General features: G+C 34.2%; 1 protein-coding gene across 1 annotated transcript; it reads left to right on the forward strand.

The window, feature by feature from the left end:
* Positions 1 to 161: 161 nt before the first annotated feature.
* On the forward strand, positions 162 to 14,022 carry LOC100375759 (SURP and G-patch domain-containing protein 1-like). Its single transcript, XM_006814537.3, has 11 exons — positions 162 to 301; positions 1,447 to 1,671; positions 5,379 to 5,503; positions 5,958 to 6,143; positions 6,616 to 6,739; positions 7,498 to 7,583; positions 10,067 to 10,275; positions 10,975 to 11,155; positions 11,520 to 11,772; positions 12,040 to 12,169; positions 13,741 to 14,022. Exons 2-11 carry the CDS (start codon positions 1,475 to 1,477, stop codon positions 13,765 to 13,767), a joined length of 1,518 nt encoding a protein of 505 aa, XP_006814600.1. The 5' UTR covers positions 162 to 301; positions 1,447 to 1,474; the 3' UTR covers positions 13,768 to 14,022.
* The last annotated feature ends 3,269 nt before the right edge of the window (positions 14,023 to 17,291 follow it).

Raw genomic sequence — 17,291 nt, forward strand, 5'->3', positions numbered from 1 at the left:
CATTGATGAATACTACGTGGAACCTGAATCTGAAACCGTAATGTGAATCGACCTTCACACTTTATAACGTGCCACTACATTGGTCGGTTCGGACCACCAATATCCAATTGAATCAGGCGTTTTGAATCAACGCATGACCTTGATCATTTTCAACATGGCCGCACCGGTGTAGCCATCAAATGTTGAGGAGATGAAAAGCTACGTAAAATTGACAGATAATTTCGCCAAAAAATAGATATCCGATAACTACAAAACTTAAGACTGCTACTGTGAAATCATCTTGTTCGTCTTGACACCGGAGGTAAGTCGATCAGCATTTTGTATCTTGCCAATCGAAGTCAACGCTTGCCTTTGAGTTTAAATGAGGACAAATTGCGGAACGCCATAGTACTACTATTGTATTCTGCCATTGCACGTCACCGTAATCTCAATCCTCTCAAACTAATGACTCCTGGATACGTGTCATCAAGTGTCTATTTAGACACGGTTGTTAAGATTTGGGCGACTAACTAATACACGGCGTGCCTGAACACAAATTGAAGCGTCTAATAAATATGCATATGCGTCGACTCTTGTCTCGTCTACTCTTACAGTACTAGTATATTTGTGTTCATAGACTATGTATACTATTGCATATATCTTTTGTATTTAATATGTAGATACAGTTATATGTACATGCATGAAACCGTGGAGTTTTGAGGATTTACTTTGACTATTTTTTTACTGTACTGTAAACAGCTTTATTTCCGCGTCCCATTTAATAGGAACATTTGTAGCTGTCTATATTCTATTGGATACGATCTAAACTGCAAGTAATTATGTAAACTATGCATTATATTGATTGTGATTATGTCTACGCATTTATCAGTTAAGAAGTGTAAACAGTGAAATATATCCCTCATTTTTTTTTTTTTTTTACTGGTAGTGACTTCCGCGAAAATTCGTTGCTGCCAACTACCTAATCTTGAATGTATTTTGATTATGACTTGGTGCTGAGACTAATATGCTTTTACTGCATGTAAATTTGTGTTACTGTGAACAAAAAAACAGCTAAACCCGCAAGAAAAAACATTGCTAACAAAGTAAGTGAAAGACATAATGCTGAACCCTAGTTTATAAAACCTTAGTTTGTAGATACCGATCATCAGCTTTCATCGTCAAGTATTTAATAATGATTGTTTCTAGAGTCTCACATTGTCTATGCCCATACTGCGAACATAGCAACGTCGTTTTCATTTATAACGTTTATAACATCCCCAGGTTTATGCCTTTCACGGTATTGATTTCCTACTGTTACAAAACTGTTACATTAGAACTATCAATATTGCTATTTTGTTTGCAAAACAGTGAGCTTATATTGCTGGTTTGGTTGCTTTTTTCGTCCACAGTAAATAAGTTATCCAGTATCTACCATGTACTCAATTATATGCTATGTTATATCTTCAGATTGTGAATTAATTATTATCTGAATACTATGTCATATCGTGGATCATCTAACCAGTCCAGCTTTGGTAGTGGACAACCGTACAAGTCAACAATGATGACTGATCAAGAAAGATTGATTCTGGAGAGAAAGTGGGAAATAGAAAGAAAACTAGCTGAACAGAGTGCAATCGAAGAGAAAGAAAAAGCTAAAGCTAAAAAGACAGAAATTAAATTCCAAATTAAAGCGTAAGTATACATCTAATTTGTCCATATTGTAAAATGTACAATTAAAGGTACATTTAATTTTTCAGATGATTTTATTGGCTCCCATGAAGTAGCTATGTGTAGGCTTCTCCCAAGATCATTATATAAAAAGGGGCCCTCCTACTCTATAATTTTTGATAAAAAAAAGCTAAATTATAACACTGAAGATAATGAAGGTGATTATCATATTATGTTGTTATGCATATTAGCCGATACACCATTATGTTTATTTCCTGTTTTTTTCTTCAAATACAAATATTGTTAAATATACAAGTCAGTGAATAACACTGCAGAGCAGTTTTGTGTATTTAAAATTTATTTTTTTCATGAAGTTATTAACTAAAATATGGCATACCGTAAAAACTCGATTAATTCGCGCACCCATTTTATTTTCGAACGCTAATTTTTAAATGTATCCTTTTAATTCGCGGCATTCAAAAACATGTTTAAAATTGTATCCTATTAATTCGCGGGCCAGAATAAAGTGGATAGTTCAGAATATATTGCATGAAGACATTAAAAATATACATTTTGTTCGAGTTTTTATGTTATCAGTACTTGGTGGAGCCATAGTGTAGCCGCAATCACGGACAATCTCAGTCATCACAGCCTTTCAGTTAGCTCAGACCACTAGATTTGACCTGAAAAAAATCACTTCCTCCACGACACTACAGATGTTGGACAAGATTATTACTTAGTCGATAAATATCCATCGGTCAGCACATCGATTGCGAATGATGGAAAGCTTAGTACAGGGCTTTTCGTCGCTGGTCCATAGGGTTGCATCGACACTACCGCCCGATAGTGCGTAAATTGACATTTTTGATTGGTTGGGCGTTTGACCTCGTGTCACATTTTCATTATACCAGATTCAGTAAAAACACAGAGTTAAGCGGTCATGTATGTTCTATAAATCTAACCTTGCAAACATAATCTTGTACTGACATGTTTTTTGTCCAAAAAAGACGTTCCCTTTCATTTAACCCCCAGTTAACTCTTCGCGTTCATGGTATTTGTGAGAGTTGAAAGATTTTTTGAACAAATGACAAGTAACTATATTGATTTGCGTCAAGCTGGGTGGCCCGAATTTAAATATCAGTGCATGAACTCTGGAGGTCATTGCCCAATGCCGCACGTAATTCAAACGCGTGGTTATTAGAGTTCAGTCAAAATGTACGTGAATAATGCGATTGAAGTGTGCTGCCCAGAGTTTATTATATTATAGTAAAATTTAATTTGACGTATGATATGTTTATGTTTGCGTAATTATTACAAATGCAACGCATTATCAAGTCGGTGATATTGGAATATTCACAGACCCAATGCCCCTGGTCGGTGCCCTAACAATAGTAAAAAAAAACTAATTATCATAGCATGAAAGCAATACATTCCGAAGTTGAAATATTCAGAGCCGATACAATATTGTAAACAAGTTTGCGTAATTAGAAAAGCAGTGCACTAAGTAAACAACGTTGATATATTCAAAGCCAGTACATAGTTGGATACAGTACCGTCGGATATAATAAAAATTTTACTAGATTGACGTGCGGGCACGAAAGAAAAAGGTTGCTAAGGTAACGCGCCAGTTCAGTGCGTGACTTGGGGTCAAACTTCGGTCAACACACACTTGATGTCAGCATCGCCGCGCAGCAAGTTTTGCAAAGAAGTACTTGAAGTTCAATTGTGTCTCAAAATGATGTCACTGATCACTCAGTTGTCGCAGCTCGTGTTGTGTCATGTCCACGATGCACCCTGTTTCGACTTTGGCTTGCTTTTCCTTCTTAGTACATGTTCTTGTTCACGTAAAATGCAACCTCTCACCAATGTATTAAACACTTTGAATTTATACTTTGCATGATAATATTTGGTCAACACAAAACATTATCTTTTCTAAACATTTTCTGAGACCATTTTTATCAACGCAGGGTTATTTTTCCAGACAAGATGGGCTTCGTAATATCTGCCATAACATCACCCGGGCGATCTTTTGGTCCACATTTTTCTAAAAAAAATCGAATCCTCCATAAGATCGCCCAGAGCGGGGTATCAGTCGAATCCGGTAGATAAAAGTGCTTGACAAAAAAACAAAACAATCGAGCAAGCAATAAACACATGGCTACAAAAATGCAATCAACGGGGCAGAAGACCACCTTATCCGAAGCAACACTGAAATAGCAGAAATCATTGCCGATCTGCTTTTAAACGACGACGACGAAGATGGTGATTGGTTTGACGGCTTCACTGCTGACGACCTGTCGAACAATTGATAATTTGTGTCTGACGTACTGGCAGTGGCAGTGCAGCCAGACGGCTACATTGTAGCCACGTGTTCATTGTTTGTTTGTGTACAGAGTGACCTTTGCCATTTCACTGTTCCATTTCAAGTGTATCATGGTGCGTGGTCCTTGATGCATCGCGTGTTCTCTGCCTGACTATACGCCATAAAACAACGTCCTGTCATCGTGTTCATTGGAAAACAAAACAAATCACTAATAAATTTATGAAAACAGCTCCTTTTTGAATCGTTCTAAAAGTACTCTTTTAATTCGCACAACAAAAACCAATAATTTCCGTTTTTACGCTATTCATTCGCACACTTGAAAAAAATAATTATTTTTACTACCGCGAATTTATCAGGTTTTTACGGTAGTGTGTCTAATTAGGATGTGTCATGGAATAAAAGGAGTGTTTGTAATGAGTGTTGATCTTCAAAATGTCCTTACAATTTACTCTAAAATTAAATATTTTCAGAAAAAGCAAAATCTCATTAAATAAGTCTGAAAGATCATGCATTACAATATTACATTTCAATAATTTATACATGTAAGTATAAATAAGTATGTCTGCCTGGAAATAAATACTGTGTTTGCTAGTAGTGCATTCACTTATATACATCACAGAATTGTCTGTGGTCAAAATAAGTAATTTTAATAATCCAGTATACAATGGAGGTGCACTTTTCATGGAGTAATATGGCAAGTCGGAAAGAATTTAAATGAGTATGTTTGTCTCAAATTAAATAATTTGGAAAGATATACAGAAAAATATAACGTCTGAACAATAAAAAAAAGTGTGTACGGTATTTATATCTAAATTTTCCGAAAATTTTGTGGTATACAAGTAGTATATCCTTAATGCTATACATGTATATGATAATTTTATAAGTATGTTGTGATGAAAGAAGTTACTTGTAAACATGAAATAATTAATATTTTTGTTCTTAAAAATGATACAAGCTGTAATCATATTACTTTGATTTAGTTTTCTAAAAGATTTAAAAAATCTAGATATGAATGATTTATTTATTTATACATGTATGAGAAAGTATGGTAATTTAAAAAGCATTTAGCTGAAAAGCTGACACGATTCAAGAAATAAATAAATAAAAAAAGTCAGATTGTGCTTGTGTTGTTGCTAACATATGTACACATTTTCTGGGCTGCTGATTAATTATGCAGCATTTACTACATAGTACACCTTATGTCTAGGTCTTGAACTTCAGAGGCATTGAAGAATTTGGCTTGATGCCCAATGACTTTGTCTTGTATATGTGCTAGGGCCATTTTTAATATTTTGGCCTTGAAAATGTCTGCTCTCGCAACTCAGAAGTTCATGTCCCAAATGCCTACATGTCTGCATGATCTCAATGTGTTGTTAACCACTATATACTATTTCTGTTCTGTATGCAGACCATCAAGTTCTCAACCCAAACCTGAACCAAAAGAATCTGCCAACCATAATATATTCAGTAATGATGGAAGTTTTCTTGCACAATTTAAAAAAATGCAGCAAGGTATGCAGCAAAGTGACAAAGGTAAGGCTGAAAAGGCAGTAATCATTCACAAGATTTTAATTAATTTTGATTTTTTTTGCTGATATACAATAAAACCCGATAAATTAAATTCATGTAAAGTCGTCATTGACTTCATCGTAAAACATTTTCTTGTGGTTACATTAACCCAAAGCAGTTTTCATACATTCTCTTTCAAACTTGGATATTTTATTAACCAGTATGAGATCTCAGCAAAAATGTTTGATCATTTGCAAATATTATCAATCACTATAAAAACAGATGATTTCTTCATCCATGTGTTCGATGTAGTGTGTGAATCATTTATTTATCAGTTACGAGGACTTGTTCAAACACTGGTCCATTGCAAGACTGGTTTATAGAGGGAATGTGGTATTTAGCAATTCATCATGGTTTGTCTGATGTACATGCATTCCTGAATAAAAGAACTGAATTTATTTCACCTGTGATTTTACAGGCAAAGATGTTTCCTCAGGATCATCAACAAAGTCAAAAGCTGCAACAGCAACCAAACCAATCATTATTGGTAAAAAGATTGGTGGTATGAAGCTAGAATTAAAGAAGACACCACCAAACATAAGCACTAAGACATCATTATCAAGAGCTGATGTCTTTGAAGATCCTGATCAGAACGAATCAAATGGTAATTTGCATATTTTTTATACCCTGGGTTAAATTGCCGAAGACCAACATCACAGAAAATTTGAGGTTTCTTGTACATTGTCAAAGCTTGTTTTATTACATTTCTAATTACTAACGATAAAATGCTTGGTTATCTATTAGAAGGGTTCTGTCGATAGCTATGGCTTAGACCTATGTATGTACCTTGTGTTATTATGTTTCATTGTTATGATCTGCTGCTGACTGACCCCTTTTTAACCACTGAGTAATTCTGAAATGCACTCTTTCAAAAAAAAAGTAGTTCAATGCCAATCTCAAATGTAGTGTAGTAGGTGCAGAGTGTTTATTAGTTTGATGTGAGTATTGTATAATGGTCCAGATATATGCTTCATTGTTTTGTTGTTTGTTTTGGTCGGATGTCAACCCTTATAGCTATTAAAATCGGGTGTGCTCGCCTGCATTTATCAACTCGGTGCTTATAGGAGTCCTTTAAGTTTCTCCGCCAGAGGACCCAGAGACCAAACAGGTAGTGGAACAACTGGCTAAGTTTGTTGCAGAGGGAGGAAATGAAGTTGAAGAAATAGCCATTGAACGAAACAAAGACAATCCAGCATTTTGGTAAGAATGGTACATTGTATTCAAATTAATAAAAATATGAATAGTTGTTTTGTCAGCAAATCAGTTGAGTTAGGGTTATCTTAAATATAATAGTGCACATTTCACTTGAAGTAACACTGTTTTCAGAATTTTGCATGTGCCTATTTTACTTTTCTATTATTGTTCTTTGTTCTCTGGCTGGTCTTTTCCTCATTGCAAACTATGTTATATTCAGTTAAAAACAGAAGTCCAAATAAAAAAAAATGATGCATTTCTGTTATCCTGACCTTGCCAGATTTTTCATGCTGACCCTGTATCTATGTATGGCTGAATTGGAAATGCAAAATGGGTCCTTGTTGGTAGACCTTTCAGCTCTACTAGAAAGTCTTCATTTTTGAACCAAAATATCAACCTGTACATGCAAGATTTGGTATTTGATTGAAAAAATGCTCTCATACATGTAACTGTATGGGCCAAGCATAATTAATTAAGAATAATTAATTAATTTGACCTAAACTATGGTCATGGCTTGGTCTCACAGTTGTAGCAGTACATTATCATCACAAATAAACATATACCGTATGTATGACCAATTATTGATAGATAATTTTGACCACTCTTTCAATTCACTAGCTTGACTGTAGCTTGACTTTCAGCATATTTTAAAAAATGGCTGATATCAGTTTGTGTAAACATTTGTTATTCTACACACAGGTTAGATGATAATAATATCACATATGATACATATCAGAGTTTTGTCATTATTTGGTTTATTACAGGTTCCTTTACAAACACAACAGTAATGAATATAAATATTATAAACATCTATTGAAGCAGTTACAGAAAAATTCAAATCCACATGAAGGTTGGTTTTACTATATGGTTTTCATATTTTATCTTTTGTTTCCTCGCATCAGCAAGTAATTGTAGGTAACTGTAGTTTTCAGTATTAACCAAAATGCCTGGATATTGTCATAATTTTTAATTTGGCTGATTGGTGGCCATTTTGTTTTAATGAATGTGGTTCTAAGGCATATGTCTGACATGCTTTAACTGAATATGTTCAAATTTTATATATTCATCGTAAATAATGTCATAGATATACAGATGTATGGGTTTGACAATTTGATTCAAAATGGCAGACCGGTGGCCATTTTGTTTTAATTAATGCTGTTTGACGATCAGTTACAATATGACTGACTGAATATCAATAATGTTAAAAAGTTATCATAATCAAGCATCAGCTTCTGGATCCATATTTCTGACACGTTTATGTTCAAAGTATTGGCGATCCGCTCCGCTAGGATTGCCCTTATAATCACTTTTGTCGTTTTGTGTGTGTTTCTGTGTGTGTACATTTCCAGTGTTTTCACGTATGATTTCTTCTGTGATTTTTTTGGCTTGGCCGAATTCGTTCAAACTTGGCAGGTAGGTCACACCTTCACCCTAGTTATTAGGAAAAATCTAAAAAAAATGTTTGGCCCACCGTTGCCATAGCAACAGCCAAAAAACTGATTTTTGGATAGCTTCGCGCCAAATGTATCTCCTCCTACAAATTTGGGATAAAACACTTCAGACATAGCTCATTCTATTCAGCTTGAGTGTGGGCACAAAGTTACTATTTGAATTTTTGATATCTGTTTTCATTACCGAGAAATTTGACCCCAAAGTTGGGGTAACTTTTCACCAGCAACGGCTTGTAACTCCTCTGTGATTTTTTCGGCTCGGCTGGTTTTGTTCATACTTCACAGGTAGGTCGTGCCGTCACTAATTGGAAAACAATCCTGGCCCACCACTGCCATTCCAACATCCAAAAACTGATTTTTGAATACTTTCGCCCTAAATGTATTACCTCCTACCAGTTTTGTACACAGTCAGCTGGCATCGGTGTCGCTGGGTGTGCCGAGTTCGCAGTTTTTCGCCAATAAAAAAATAACTAAGGCAACAACTCACGGTTTTTCAGCATTTTTGTAATAAAGACATTATTCTCCATCAATAATCCGCCTAAAACAGGAACATTTCTACTAATTCTTGTGTTTTTTCGACGTTTTTCGAAAAACCTGCGATTAGGCTGCGAAAGTAGAACATTCCGGAGGGGGCGAAACGGAAGAGCCAAATTTAACGTGTAAAAATAGAACGCATATTTTGACCTCTGTGCGGTCGTTGCCAAAGAGCCCTGTGTCCATCGCCTGGCGATGCTCTTCCGTTTCACCAGTTACGTTTTTTTTTACTAAAATTTGGGCAGTACTGTCAGTCACGAAAATTGATGAATAAATTAATACACAAAATATGAATCACGGGCTTATTCAATGGTCACCGAACACTCCACTCCTAAACAATCTGTGGCAAGATAGTAGCGTACTGTATATTTGACCCAGATTTGACAAGCGTGGTACAGTTTTTTGCGCGTGTCCGTAATAACGCGCACAAAGGATTGTGGGACAGAGTTCTTTATTTGCTGGCATTCTTGACTTTTGACTGCAGTTATTTTTTTTATATTTTAGAGTAAATGCTTCTGATATGCTCTTAGGTTGCTTAATATCCGTCTGAAATTCTGGACTGTGGTCATATTTTTCGATTAGGAGTCGTATATTTAAATAACTCACCGTGACTAGTGTTTTGCATTATGAAGTGTATTGTTATGAAGTTCAACACACTGCATTTAAAGGAATTATTTACCATTTCGTTATTTCGCTTTCCAGCTTTTACATTAAACGCTTCATTCTAGAAAATGCTATCGCAAAACGGTTGGAAATAATAAATGTAACAGCAGAATACGTCCTAACACAGTCACTCGACTAGGAGAGTGATTGTGGTCCTAGTAATAAACTAAGTGACTTCTAAAGACTGAATGGTGTTTGCGAACTTCGTATTAGTTATAAACCGACGTTAGCTTCACGTTTATGTCACACCATGGAAACAGCCAAAAACATGTTGCTTGTTTTTGAGCGGAGTGGATCGCCAACCAGCCTACCGGCTTGTATTAATATAAATTAAACTATATATCTTAAATTTGATAACTAACAGGGATGTGCCATGCATGGCTTTTTTTTATACATGGTGTTTAGTGTGCTGTACATTGTACTGTTTATATCAGTGAATGTGTTTGGCAGCGTTTTTATAGCAAATTTCTGTGCTATATCTGTATAGGATATTACATGAGTGGAGTAAATTTGTTCTGCTTTTGTGCTTTAAGTTACTAGGTCTAACCCAACTAGGGGCAATATTGCCTTGTGGTCAATATCAGGATAACTCATATTGCACTGGGGCAATCAGTCCAAGAACAATGAGTTAGGTCAAATGCAATCAAATGTATTGTAATCAATATGAATTAATGTCCTATTATAGTTGACAATTCATGCACAAAGAATGCTGGTAAAGATGTGGTAGAGAAGGAAGGTGGTAAGAGAAAGCGTAAAAATCGGTGGCTTTCAGAAGAACCAGATTACGTATCAGTTGAGAAGATTGCTGCTACTATGGATGTCAATCCTGCTGGCTTGAAAGGAACAAGTGTCTTATCTGCTGAACAACAAAAACAACTATTAGAACAACAAGAGGTTAGTTGAATTACATTATGGGCTTTTATCATTTATCCCATTCTATTTATGCTGTACACGTTGGTTCTTAAAAACAAGGCTTGGTCATTGACAAATTGCTTGTCATCAAAATATGACAGAAGTTCAAGGAACTAAAGTTGGATTTAACCTAAATATTATAGACATATATTACTTGTAATAAAATGTCTGTCTGTCTGTCTGTCTGTCTGTCTGTCTCAGTTATTTTGACATTATCACTGCAATTAGACATTGCACACTAGATTTGATCAACCTGTTTAATGACAATATATAGTCATGTGACCTCATTAAAAATGCATGAATATCTTATCTGAAGCACTATTGGAGATAAAGATGTTTAACCATTGCTTATTAAAATAAAGATGCCAGGGGATTTGCCAAATCTGACTGCTTCCTTCATTTTATTCCCCCTACATATTCCAATTTAAATCATATAAATTAAATGGTAAAATCCACATGAACATGTCAAATAACAATAAAACTGTTTGTTTTTCTGCAAAATTTCTTTAAACTCAGTGAAATTGCTCAAGGCATTAAAATAGTTACTATTAAATGCCATTGAAAATAAATGCTTTTGCAGTACCTAGTATTAGACAGGAGGGCTATACAGAGTTATTTCTGATAATACAGCAATTGTGGTAATTGTTTTGTGGTTTACTGTTATACTAACCTGCTACACAGATGCAGAAAATGTATCAAGCTATCTTATCTAAACGGCAAGGCAGTACGGCCGGTTCAAGTCATTCAGTAAAGAAACATGGTGGAAAGAGAAGGAACAAATACGAGTATGATAGTGATGAAGATACTGAGGGTGGAACATGGGAACATAAAAAAAGGGCAGAGGAAATGAACATGACTCAAGGTAACAAAATATTTTATTGTGATTTGCAATATTGTATTTTTTCATGATTCTTATTTACCAGTGAACTTTCTCTCATATTTTCCATTCTGAAAATAATTTATGAGAGCTACCTACAATTATGTCATTTGTCACTAAACAGATTTCACAGATATCATGAACTTGGAAGGTTAGTACAACTGAAATCAGTGTCTGTGCCAATCCAAACAGGATATTATTTCCTGGCTGGTTCCCATTTATCTGCATCTTACAGACATGGCATGCATTGCTGAGTAGCCTTGATGGCTATCCAAATCTCTACAAAAGTTGATTTCTTTATCGTGTGTATACGTTTCTTATTGTATATTCTCTCTCTCACTGTGTCTAGAGGAAGCATTTAGACAGACCTCTGTAAACAAAGGCAAACATTTTATTGGGGATTTCCTGCCTCCTGAAGAGTTAGAGAGATTCATGGAACACGTGAAATCTCTGAAAGAAGGCAAAATTCCTGATTGGTCTGATTATAAAGAATTCAAACTGAAGGAAGACAATATTGGTTATCAGATGTTGCAGAAGGCAGGATGGAAAGAAGGAGAAGGTTTGGGTTCAGAAGGCCAAGGTCGGAAAGACCCTGTCAACAAGTAAGTCTAAACTCATCGTGTAACCAAGTCTCTTGATATAAACAAATTTAATTAATAACTCTAACCTAACCGCCAAACTTCATATTATGATTGACTGAAACACAAACTTGAAATCAACGTGTAAAAACAAAGAGATTTAACTTTGGTTAAATTGTTGAAAAACTTCAGCTGTGAACTTGACCACTTAAAACTATGAATTTTTAGCTCCCTGAAATGGATTCTGAATTCATTCATCTCCTTCACTGCATGTCAATGCTCTGTTTGTAGAGGTAAAACCACAATGGACACTGCAGGATTGGGTACTGAGAAGCCAGGTGATCTGCAAGCTGAAGATGATGAGTTTGAGATGTTTAGAAAAAGAATGATGTTGGCTTATCGATTTAGACCAAATCCATTGGTGAGTTTCTCTTCATATATTTATTTGCATTTGTGTAATATTGTATATACATTAGACTTTTCTGGCAGCATATGCAAATAGATTAGTATCCTTATACTCTAAACCCATTCACTGGTTTTTAATATTTCTATTTTCATTGCTAAATAAAATTTGCTAAATTGTTGTTAAATAACAATAGAACGCTTGTTTCTCTGCCAAATTTGTGAACTTGAAACCCAGTGAAATTGCTGAAAGCATCAAAATAGTGAAATTAAATGCCAGTGAAAATAAATGGTTTAATAGCATGTTTTATTTGCCACATATTAACTGCATGAAAGGTTATTCAAATTATGCCTATTCTAATGCTTTGAACCTTACCTATTTTATTGCAGCAATTTACAAACTTGTAAAATGTGTCTTGAAAATCTCATAAAAGTACTGAAGTGTATTTTGACAAAATTCAGTTAAAAGTCTTGTTATTTAGAGTTACCTGTCAAAAAATCAAATCTGAAAGTTATATTGTTTGCTAGTTATACTGAATAAAACCTGATTATTATGCCATTTAAGTTAATATTTTTCTTCACTACAATAAATCCCATTATATATTGCTGGTATTATTATACTTTGAGTGCACATCAAACACCACTGAACTAGGAAATCTGTAATGTTCTCTCCAACACAGTGGTAATACATGTATGAGTAAAATAGCCAGCCTATTATTTTGAAAAGAAAGATATAAAAGTTAATCTCAATAAAAAATAATTCACATCCAATACTAATTTTGTAAATATAGCCCATCCTCGATCGTTGCACAGAAAATCCCATGTGTGATTTGATGGACTGATAAAACTCAATCACAACTGAATCCACAGAATTGCTTGGTGATGTTCGATGATAAACGTTTGATGCAGATAACTTGAAAATATCGTAGCTGTTGCATTCATTAACAGTAGACAGTCCTTGACTTGTCAAAGGCTTTAAATATAATTTTGCTGTCATCAAATAAATATTTAAAACGCAGATCCACAATCTCTGGGACTGCACCAATGTATCATGGCCCACTTATCTTTTGAAATGCATACAAATGTTATCAGATTTTTAATCCTATGTGGTAACATCTTGCTTATATCATTGTCTGCTATGAAAGGATGTATTGTCACTAGTCATAACAGTTAACCTCTAATCTGAATAAATCTGTGATTGACAGTTATTTGGTTGTTTAAAACGTGCCTTCTCATCAACTTTTAGAGGAGAATTCTACTTAAAGTGGGGTGTCATCACCTGTGCATGCTTTAGATGGCTATAGCGTGTCATTGTTTACAAACAAGCGTCCACCCATGAGCATTTGCATTTTAAACATGTGGTGTTATCGTCAGTTGGGACGCATCCGCAGGTGACGACCCTTCAATTAATTTAACATCAAAATTTACTCTACAAATATTCACATGAAAACAGAAAAATACTACTCAGAATAAAAAATATCAATTTGTATACTGAAATCATGTCGTCATGTTTCCTTTTATATGTTTAAGGTAAATTGTGGAAACTGAATGGAATAAAATTTAATCAGATATTTTATCTTTTCCCAACAGAACAATCCAAGAAGACCATACTACTGATGCAGATGTGAAGAAAAGTGTGTGTGTTTGCACATTTCTTTGCAAATTGTAACTTTGTAAGCCTAACATGTCACCTGCTGACACTGCATTTTTACATTTATTTTGGCTATCCATGGAACCTTTCAGCAGGTGATGGTAACAGCAATCCTTGTAAGCATCCCAATCTTACCCTTGGAACAACACAAATCGTACCAGCACCACCAGTCTTACCAGCACAACAACCCTTGTAACTACCAAATCTTACAACAACAAAAACATCACAATCCTAATAGTACGAGCACCACCAACCCCTTGAAGCACCTTTCTCTAACCAGCAGCACCAAGCCTTGTAAACACTCCAATGCTTGTGTCATGCATTGTTTTAAAATGTATATTTCAATAAACTATGACAATCAGTTGAATCAAGGTTGGCTTTATACATTATTAATTTACCATACATATATGTTTTATTAATTATTAGTTTACAGTCAGTATTATTAGATGTATATCTCAAGGAAATCAATATATTTTGTTTATAAATCTATTGATTGCTACTGTATTATTGAAGATTTAACAGTGATCATTAGGACAGTTTAGTCTGGGCACAGATGCTATATTACCTCATTCATTTCAGTTTATAGTATTATTGCAAGAAATAAATAATTTAGCTTAGAACAAAACAAACACAAACAATGCTTTGTGTGCAGTCATCTACAACTTTAAAAGCTAAATAAGCACTATCAGTAAATGCCCTGGTAGTATCAGCATGAATGCTGTAGAACAAATTAATTATGATCTGTTTATTTTGTTTGGGATGGAGATTTTGATCTGCCAGTAATTAATGTAGTATGTAGATCCACTAGTGAATGCAGTAAGTCTCTCGTCTAACACTATCCTGGATAGGAAAATAAGCTGCTGTAACTTTTATGATGAATTGCCAGATAAAATGTGATGTGCCTCTATAACCTTGACTTTAAAATGCTTTCAATGCCTTCCTGTCATGCAAGACAACTTAGATAGAGTTGAAATATTTGTTGCAACTTCTATTGCATAGACTGCAGTGCATTGGTGAAGCATGTGTGCTATTGGTAATAACAATTAGGGGGGGGGGGGGGCATTGCTATGAATAGAATAATGTACAGTTTGTAATCCATTGTCTGCATACCTGAACTCTTCATTATTGGTGCAACACTATAATGTTCATTTTTTATTTGAAGTATTTACTGTATTACCGAGTAATAAAATTTTCCATTCAGTTTATGATTGTGGTCCTATACACTGTTGCATCCTTTATTGTCCATTGCCTGTTGGTCTAGGTACAAATGTAATTGTATGCTTTAGAGTGGGTGACAAAACATATATTTACTAACTTGTACCAAAAGAAACTGGATAAAACTCCAGTCACACTCATAGTCTCACCACATTCTCATAAACACAAATGGTTACTCATGAATCAAGTTCAAGATGCAAGGTCTTGTCTGTACAAAATAAAAGTTTACAAGTTGTACAAGAATAGAAGTTGTGTACATGGTCATTTTATATGTCAGTTATATATATTGAGTATTAATGACGTAACATATCATTACATGTTATGTAGTTTTTCTCGTTTGATATCAAAATGCTTGCTTATTATTAATTGCATGACCAAACGCTGTCATGTGTTAGTCACATGCTTATATTGTCCAACCTGCTTATATGCATATTGATAAAGTTGCCTATAAAATGGCTAATTTATGCAAATAATTAGTAATACTTAATTAGTACGCACAAAATTCAATCCCAACATGCAATTTTTAGGTAATCAGCATGCACAGATTTCAACCCAAAACTAATCCTGTCCCAGAGCATTTACCAAGTTTCATTAAAAGATGATGAGTTAAGATATTTGTAGAAAAGCTGAAAATTGTCACAGTAGTAGTGGGTATGTTGTAACAATGTATGAAGGATCAGAGTAATTTGTAGTAATGTGATAAAACCACAACATCTACACAGTATTAGCCCATGTACCTGCATGTTAAATATGAAGTCAATCTGACATAAAATTACAAAAATTGAGATTTATTAGTCAATCTACACCTTTTGAACAAATTACCATATTTGACCAATAAGGAACCTTCACACCTGAAAAAAAAACTAATAATCCAGTAGTTTGTAAAATAAAATTTTTGAAATAGCATTTCTGCCAAAAAATCACTAAAAATACAAAATTAAAGATAACTCCACCATATGACAAAATCAGAGGTAACTGTATGACAGAGGAATTTTTCAAAAATTATGATTTGGACAAAAAAGTTAAATCAAAGAAAGCTTAGAAAGAACTCCTGTGTGCTGAGAGTATTGGAGACACATTAAAAATTAATTCAAAATTACTTGAACTTGAGATGTTGATGGAAACGCAGAAAACTAATTATGCAAATAAGGTAACTAATGTGAACAGATTTAAGTGTAAAACTAATAAGGTCTGCACAATGTACCAAGTTTCATTGAAATGTGATTAGAACCAACAAAATATTAATTATCATGCTAATTAGAGAATTAATATGAACAGATTTTAACCCAAAATTAATCAGGCTGTCTATTGTTCTAGAGCATTTATGTACCAAGTTCAATCCAATGGGATGATCAATACTTGAGATATCAGTATTAATTAATTATGTTAATTAGGTAATTAAGAAGCATAAATATTTACCAAAAACTAATATGGTGTATAGTCCTAGGTTCATTGAAATGTGATGGGTACTCTTTAAAAGTTTCATTGAAATCCAATGAGTGGTTTTTAGACATCAGTGCAACAGCCATAGTACAGCAAAAAATTAACTAATTATGCAAATTAGGTAATTAATAGGCACAATTATTTATCCCAAAATTAATGTGATGAGTACTCTTTAAAAGTTTCATTAAAATTCAATGAGTGGTTCTTAGGACAAATTAACTAATTAAGCAAATTAGTAGTTAATATGCACAATAATTTATCCTAAAATTAATCAGGTCTCTGCATAGTCCTAGAATATCTATGTCGCAAGTCTCATTGAAATGTAATGATTAGTACTCGAGATATCAGGTGAAAAGCTGAACATTAATTAATTATGCAAATTAGGTAATTAATATGTACTGATATTACCCTAAAAACTATCAGGTCTGTGCAGTGTCATATGACATGTGTACCAAGTTTTATTGAAATGTTATGATTAGTACTTGATATATCAGTGGAAAAGCCGAAAATTGATTAATCATTATGTAAATTAGGTAATTAATAATATTAACAGATTTTTACCCAAAACTAATCAAATCTGCGCATTAGTTCAGCGCATCCATGTGTCAAGTTTCATTGAAATCCAATGAGTGGTTCTTCAAAAATCAGTGGAACAGTCATAGAACAGCTTAAAATCAGTTAATTATCATGCAAATTAGGTAATTTATATTCATAGATTTTTACCCAAAACTAATCAAATCTGCGAACTAATTCCAAGCATCCATGTGCCAAGTTTCATCAAAATCCAATGAGTGGTTCTTCAGATATCAGTGGAACAGCTAAAAATCAGCTA

The sequence above is a fragment of the Saccoglossus kowalevskii genome, chromosome 13, assembly GCF_978046115.1.
Source record: "Saccoglossus kowalevskii chromosome 13, keSacKowa6.1, whole genome shotgun sequence".
Taxonomy (NCBI): Eukaryota; Metazoa; Hemichordata; class Enteropneusta; family Harrimaniidae; genus Saccoglossus; species Saccoglossus kowalevskii.

What these genes read in the sequence shown, in the direction of transcription:
- LOC100375759 (XM_006814537.3), top strand. Translation starts at nt 1,475, where the DNA reads ATGTCATATCGTGGATCATCTAACCAGTCCAGCTTTGGTAGTGGACAA. An exon ending in ATTAAATTCCAAATTAAAGC is followed by an intron (nt 1,672 to 5,378) that starts GTAAGTATACAT and finishes TTCTGTATGCAG; the next exon opens with ACCATCAAGTTCTCAACCCA. An exon ending in TATGCAGCAAAGTGACAAAG is followed by an intron (nt 5,504 to 5,957) that starts GTAAGGCTGAAA and finishes GTGATTTTACAG; the next exon opens with GCAAAGATGTTTCCTCAGGA.